Source organism: Tupaia chinensis, unplaced genomic scaffold (genome assembly GCF_000334495.1).
Source record: "Tupaia chinensis unplaced genomic scaffold, TupChi_1.0 Scaffold000287_1, whole genome shotgun sequence".
Lineage (NCBI taxonomy): Eukaryota > Metazoa > Chordata > Mammalia > Scandentia > Tupaiidae > Tupaia > Tupaia belangeri.
Window position 1 is genome coordinate 1,555,487 of NW_006159771.1, and position 7,180 is coordinate 1,562,666.

General features: G+C 56.4%; 1 protein-coding gene across 1 annotated transcript in view; it reads right to left on the reverse strand.

The window, feature by feature from the left end:
- LOC102502240 (P2X purinoceptor 6-like) overlaps positions 1-7,165 on the reverse strand; it is a 10,289-nt gene extending 3,124 nt beyond the window's left edge. The window contains 9 exon segments of the mRNA XM_014588564.2: positions 413-522; positions 603-744; positions 827-907; positions 995-1,088; positions 1,254-1,329; positions 3,586-3,657; positions 6,540-6,703; positions 6,706-6,997; positions 7,000-7,165. Coding sequence (XP_014444050.2) covers positions 413-522; positions 603-744; positions 827-907; positions 995-1,088; positions 1,254-1,329; positions 3,586-3,657; positions 6,540-6,703; positions 6,706-6,997; positions 7,000-7,122 — 1,154 coding nt within the window. The 5' untranslated portion in view covers positions 7,123-7,165.
- Positions 7,166-7,180: the final 15 nt, after the last annotated feature.

Sequence of the window (7,180 nt, forward strand, 5' to 3'; positions counted from 1 at the left end):
AAAAAAGTCTATGTGGGTGTTTGCAGTTCTAATCTTTGAGCTCTTCTATAAATTTTTGAAGTCTGAGATAAAAACAGAAGGGAAGAGTGAAAACGAGAGATCTCTGTGAATAGGGAGGTGCTGGAGACAGGCTGGGGACAGCCGGCTCTGGAAATGAGCCATCCAGCCAGGCAGGGGTGGGGACAGGTGGGAGGGAGGGTTTGGGCTAGGTGAGGAGGGGCAGCTGGACAGAGCCTGACTGGAGGACTGGAGGTTGTGGAGGTCCCCTGCTGCCCTGGGGTCCCCCCTCCTGCACTCAGAGGAACATCCAGACGGCTGGGCACAGCTGTGGTCTGTCTTCGCCACCCCAGGGAGACTGTGGAGGGTGGCACTGAGCGAGGACCCCCAGCAGGCGCTGAAGGAAGGGGCATACCTGAAGTTGTAGCTCCGTTCCTGCAGGTGGAAGGAGTAGTGGGGCCAGCAGTCGGAGCCCCCCACGTCCAGGTCACAGTCCCAGTGGACGCTGATGCCCACCGCGCCACCCTGCGCACAGCCAATGCGTGGGGCTGGGATTTCCTCTCCAAGCCCTTGGGAGGCCTGCTCCCCGCCCCCCGAGGACCCACCATCAATGCCAGGTCCTCAAAGGTCCCTCCGGCCTGAGCCACAAGGTCGCCAATGCAGAACACGGGGCAGTAGGGGCTGGAGTGGGGGTCATAGCGGCAGCTCTTGAAGTAGGTGGCGTTCCAGGTCTCCAAGGCGTTAGACCTGGGAGGGGTCAGGGATGGGGGTCAGACACGGCAGGGGTCAGGGAGGTGCTTTGGGCCAGCCGGGACCTGTCCGTGCTTACTTGGAGAAGTTGAACTTGCTGAAGGTGACGGTGTTTTTGATGAACAGGGTGAAGTTCTCAGCCTGGCCCAGCAGGGGTCTCCTGCAGGTGGAGGAGGAAGGGGAACTGGGCCAGGACTCTGCCAGTCCCGAGGCCCTGTGCCAGGGGTGGGGCGGGGAGAGGACTTACGTGGGCACGGTGCCACTCTCCACGGGGCACCAGCCCCAGATCTCGCAGGTCCTGTGGGTCCCATTGAAAACCACACACTGGCCGGTTTTAATGCCTTGAAAACACAAGTGAGCTCCAGCCCCCAAACCTCTGCAGGGTCCGGGGAGGGCATGGCGCAGGGGTGTTGGAATGCAGAGACACAGGGACCTGCACTGGGAGCCACCAGGTTCCCAACCCGGCCCCCCACCCTGGTGGGGACGGGAAGACAGGGCCCCAGTACCGTGGCTGAACGTCCCGGTCTCCCCTTCAGGGCAGTCCTCATCGGCCCAGCAGCTAGCCAGCGGGATGGCGGGGTTCTGGGATGGGAGGGAGACCAGAGTCACCAGCGGCCTGGAGGAGCGTTTCCTCTCAGTGACCTAGCCTGCAAGGCCAGCTCCCACCTGAGCCCCCAGGACACCCTGCGTTTGGAAGCACACAGGAAAGACAGAGGGTGCAAAATAAAGATGGTCCAGGCCATTGGCGCCCTGCTAAGACCTGTGCCCTGCAGGCTGGGACCACACGGGAGGCCCAGGTTCATTTTCCAGTCCAACCTAAAGGCCGGCAACTTGAGGCTGAGAGAGAGGATTTTTTTCTTAAGAATTATTTTATTTAATATTATTATTATTTCATTTGACCAGAGAGAGACAGAGGGAAAGTGAGAAAGCAAGTCACCAGGTACGGGACTCAAACTGTGGTCAGCTATATGGGAGCCCAGCGTCTTAACCACCACGCCACCTGCCAGCCCCAAGGCAGGAGGATCTCGTGTCTGGGGCTGAAATGAACAACAGCAAAACCCTAACAGGATGGAGAAACGGAAGAGATGGTAACAGCATGCACCCATGCTCCACTGGGTGGCGCAGAAGCGTCTCTGTCTCTGTCTCTACCTCTGTCTGTATCTGGCAAGCACACATGCCCTTGGGAAAAAAAAAAAAGTGCTCAGGCTGGCCCCATAGCACAATGGTTAAGCCCTATGCAGCGGAAGTCAGTTTTCACACGGCCAGCTAGGGTTCCAGTCCCAGCCCTGGTGGCTCACACATGGGGCACACTTGCACGCGCCCAGGGCCCTGATGGGATGGGGAATTAGAGGAAGAAGGACTGCCATGTGGCCTGCTCTGCTGGACCTCTTCCCCTGCCCCTGCCCCCCACCATGCGCATAACAAAAGAAAGATTCTGCCCTAGGGCCTCTGTGGGTGCCCCACCGCCATTACCATGCCATGGCTAGCCTTCCACCACCCAGACGCAGACCCGGCACCCTGTTGGGCTGTTGGTGCAGGCACCCCCTGGGGCACGAGGGATGAGTTTTGTGAGCTCAGCCCAAGGCCGAGCCCAGAGGGAAGCCAAAGGCTGTGACACTCCAAGGACAGCCCAATGCTGGGAGGGACTGTGACCAGGGTCCCAAGAGGTGCTGGCAGGGACTTGGGACTCCTCTCAGGAAGACAGGTTGTCAGAAGGGATGAACGGCCCAGCCCTGGAAGTCTCATGGAAGATTCAAAAGCCTGGATGTGGGAAAAGAGGAGTCATGGATTCCAGAAAATGAGGCCCCATGACCCCAGGGAAATTTCAGAGCAGCCTACAAACTGAGGGCTAAATAGATATGCGGGCATTCAGAAAAGGGAGGATATTTGGGAGCAGATGGGATAATGGCTATGTCACTGGACTCCCATGTAGTCGACCGCAGTTCGAGTCCCAGGCCCAGTGGCTTCAACTCATGTTGGGCACGTGTGTGTGCATGCCCAAGATCCCAAGAGAAGAATGGAAGAGAAGGGATTGCAGCATGGCCATCCCCCCTGGGGGGTGATTTCTCGCTTTCTGTCTCTCTGTCTCTGTCTTTCTGGCGAGCACATGTGCCCTATAGGAAAAACCTCTCCAAAAAAAGAAAGAAAGAAAGACGCCCAAGGAGCCTATGTGACCCCAAACTCAGCGTAAGTGGGAGTGTGCTGTGTTCACTCACTGTAGAGGAAGCTGCCTCAGAACACATGAACAGGGCATGGGCACAGAGGAGGGGAGGTGATCTTCCAGCACCGACCATCTGGAGCGCGCCCAGAGGTGAGAACAGGATGGGGAGGGACCTGGACACCTCCTGGGAACTGCTGTTTCTCAGAGATCCAGGCCCTGTCACCCACAGCCTGGGAGGCCATAGCCTCAGTCTTCTCATCTTAAATGGGGGTCATGTGCCAGGCAGGGTATATGTAAAAACGAAGGGACCAGCAGATGGCGTAATTGTTACTTCGCTGGACTCCATGCGACCATGGTTCGAGTCCCAGACCCGGTGGCTTAAAACTCATGCCAGGTGTGTGTGTGCCTGAGATCCTACGAGGAGAATGGAGGAGAAGGGATTGTGGTGTGGCCATCCCCCCTGGGGGGTGATTTCTCGCTTTCTGTCTCTCTGGCTCTGTCTGTCTGGCGAGCGCATGTGCCCTATAGCAAAATCTCTCTCTTAAAACAACTAATGAAATAATTTGCAGAAAGATGTAGCTCAGTGTCCGAGATACGCTCAGCCACCCGGGAGGACAAAGACAGACATCTGGTGGCCCAAGGCTGGTGGATCCTCTGGGAAGCTCCTGGGCACTTACCTCTGGGCACCTGCCCTGGACTTGGGTTGGCGTCACAAGGAAGTTGGTCACCAAGAAGAACACGTTCTCGCCCTAGGAGGCAAGTCTCAGGGTTGGCCTTGGCTTGGCTCTCTTGACTAGAGAGGCCAGAGCTGGCAGCCCGGATGTTGAGGGAAGCAGTTCTGGCCTCATCTGCTCCCACGGAGCCAGGCTGAAGCAGAGATGGGACTCCGGCTGGGCTTCCGGCCACCTCAGAGTCCAGGGAGTCTCATACATATTCACCACTTTGAGGCACACGCTCATTCGTTCCACCAGAAATTTCCAAGAGTCTCCCGCTCCCAGGCACTGCTAACCCAGAGGTGAGCTGGGCCAGGGCCCACCCAGAGAGTGGTCGCTCATCACATGCACAGCAGCACCGGCACACAGGAGCCAGGGGAGCAGATGGTAAGCTGGTCCAGGGCCAAAGGGTGGCCAAGGACATTCTGAGGGTGTCTGCACCCCAGTGCTGTACATGTGGAGTGCGCTTGCCCAGGAAGGGAAGGCGAGGGCTGGCAGAGGGCAGGGGGCGAGCAGCCATTAGGATATAGAAAGACTTTGTGGCTGCTGTCATGGGAGGAGAGCCTTCCAAGGGTGGAAAGCAGGGACTGGTGGGCTCCGATGATACGAAGAGTGAAAGCGCAGGGCCAGCAGGTGGCATGGTGGTTAAGGTGCTGGACTCCCACATGGTCGATCATGGTTTGCGTCCCAGACCTGGCAGCTTGCTTTCTCACTTTCCCCCTCTTTCTCTCTGGCCAAACAAAAACAAAACCAAAACTAATAATAAGACATAAAATAAGGGGGCCAGCAGGTGGCATGGTGATTAAGGTGCTGGACACTCTCACATGGTTGACCGCAGTTCGAGTCCTGGACCTGGTGGCTTGCTTTCCCAGTTTCTCTCTCTCTCTCTCCCTGGTCAAATTAAAATAAATGAATAATAATAATAATAACATAAAATAAGATAAAATAATTCTTAAAAAAAAAAAGTAAAAGTACATGTGCACCCCGAGGTACAGAGCAGGTGAGTTAAAGCACCCACCAGCCATGAAGAGACCACAGCCACACCCAGGCACAGCGCGAACTGTCGCTAAAAATGTTGGGAGGGACGTGAAGTGTCAGGACTGAGTCTGGGGTCACAGCCCTCATTGAATGAAGAGAGGCCATGCCGGGACAGGGGGACGTGGTGGAGTGTCTCCAGGACGCAGCTGCGCGTGGTACTGGTGGAACAGGGCGGAAATGGAGGCTGCGGGTGAGCTGAGTAGAGGGAGAAGGGAAATGTCGCCCACGAGGCAGAGGGTGAGACCCTCAGGTTATGGAAGGGGCTTCAGGAAGCTCCAGGCCCTGGCATGCACACCCCTCCAGCTGCATCTCAGACTCACGCATGCACACACCAGTAAACGGGAACATGTGTGTGCATGCGTGTACACGCACCCGTGCATACAATGTGCACATGCACACTGACACCCTTGCACATATTCACCGTCTCACACACATCTGCATGCACACACTCCCTCATACATGCACACTCACACACACACACGTGCACGCGCACACACGTAAGGTCTCATTGCTCATCTGAGCTTTAACTCCTGCTGTTGTTACTGAAATGCCCAGCTCCTCCCACCTGGCTGCAAAGCTCTGCTCAGGTGTTTTATATATTTTTTAACTTTATTTGTTTGTTTTTAATTGACCAGAAAAGGTGGGGAGAGAGAGAGAGAAAGCCACCACGTCCCGGACTTGAACCATGGTTGATCATGTGGGATGGCAGCACCCTTAACCACCATGCCACCTGCCAGCCCCTAGCTCAGATGTTTTATTCCCTCCCATCCTCGGCAGCCCAGGTGGCTGGTGCACTCTTTCATTGCACTTATTACCAGTGTTTTGGGGGTTTGGGTTTTGTTTTAGAGATTTTTGCTATAGGGTGCATGCACACACTGGAGAGAGACAAACGGCAAGAGGGAAAGTGAGAAATCACCCCCGGGGGGATGGCCACGCCACGATCCCCTCTCCATTCTCCTCTCGGGATCTTGGGCACACACGCACATGCACCTGGTATGAATTTAAGCCGCCGGGTCTGGATCTGGAACTGTGTTGGACTCCATGGGAGTCCAGCAACATAATCATTATGCCATCTGCTGGTCCCAATCATGGTGTTTTTTAAAAGATTGGATTGGGCCGGCAGGTGGTGTGGTGGTTAGCAGCATTGGACTCCCACGTGGCTGACCACAGTTCAAGTCCCAGACTCGGTGGCTTGCTTTCTCACTTTCTTTCTGTTTCTCTCCAGTCAAATTGGAAAAGAATGATAATTAAAATAAATGTATCATTCTTTTTTTTAAAATCCTCTTAAAAAAAAAAAGTTTGGATTATTTTATTTCTCCAATGAATGAGAGACAGAGTGAGAGACCGGCAGAGAGATGGCACCCCCTAACAAGGTCCTGTGTGATGACGCACCCCCTAACAAGGTCCTGTGTAATGACCCACCCCCAGCTTCAGCCAGCCCGGGCCCAGGATCACGGGCCTGCACGTGGCTGGTACATTCGGGGACATCGCCCAATACAGGCCCAGCCCCTCCCACATAGGTCAGCCTTGCAGACCGTCGGGTCCTACCACTGCATACTGTCTGGCCCCGCACGCCACGTTTTACAGTGTCTCCTAATCCTAGCACCTAGAAAGGGCCGCGAAAATCTTTCAGAAAATACTCTATCGTGTTAAAAAAGAAAAAAGGAAAGCAAGCGCATTGCACCATGGGTGAACAGTGCGATGACTCGGAGGACAGGACACACTGAATAAATACCGCTCTGCTTCACCAATTCATGACCAGAGCCTGGCCGACATGGAACAGGGACAGGCTCTGTGCAGGCTGAGGGCCCCGGGGGACGCAGGGTCTATGGGTCTGCGGACACTGCCAGGCACGAGGACCCGACCTCGCCCGGTCCTACCTTGAACCCCGTCGGGCACCAGTCCACAAACTGGATGGTGCGCTTGGTCTTGATGGTGGCGATGGCCGCGTTGACGTCCTTGGGGACCACGTCCCCCCGGTACAGCATGCAGCAGGCCATGTACTTGCCGTGGCGAGGGTCACACTTGACCATCTGGTTGGCCCGTTGGGGATCTCGGCCGCGGACAGCTGCTCGTGGTAGGCCTTCTCGGCCGAGATGACCGGGGCGTAGGTGGCCAGGGGGAAGTGGATGCGGGGGTAGGGCACCAGGTTGGTCTGGAACTCCGTCAGGTCCACGTTGAGGGCCCCGTCGAAGCGCAGGGAGGCAGTGATGGAGGACACGATCTGCCCGATGAGCCGGTTGAGGTTGGTGTAGGTGGGGCGCTCGATGTCCAGGTTGCGCCGACAGATGTCGGAGATGGCCTCGTTGTCCACCATGAAGGCGCAGTCGGAGTCCTCAGGGTGGTGTGGGTGGTCAGGATGGAGTTGTAGGGCTCCACCACGGCCGTGGACACCTGGGGGGCTGGGTAGATGGTGAACTCCAGCTTGGACTTCTTGCCATAGTCCACCGAGAGCCGCTGCATGAGCAGGGACGCGAACCCGGAGCCGGTGCCGCCCCCGAAGCTGGGGGAGGTGGGGGAG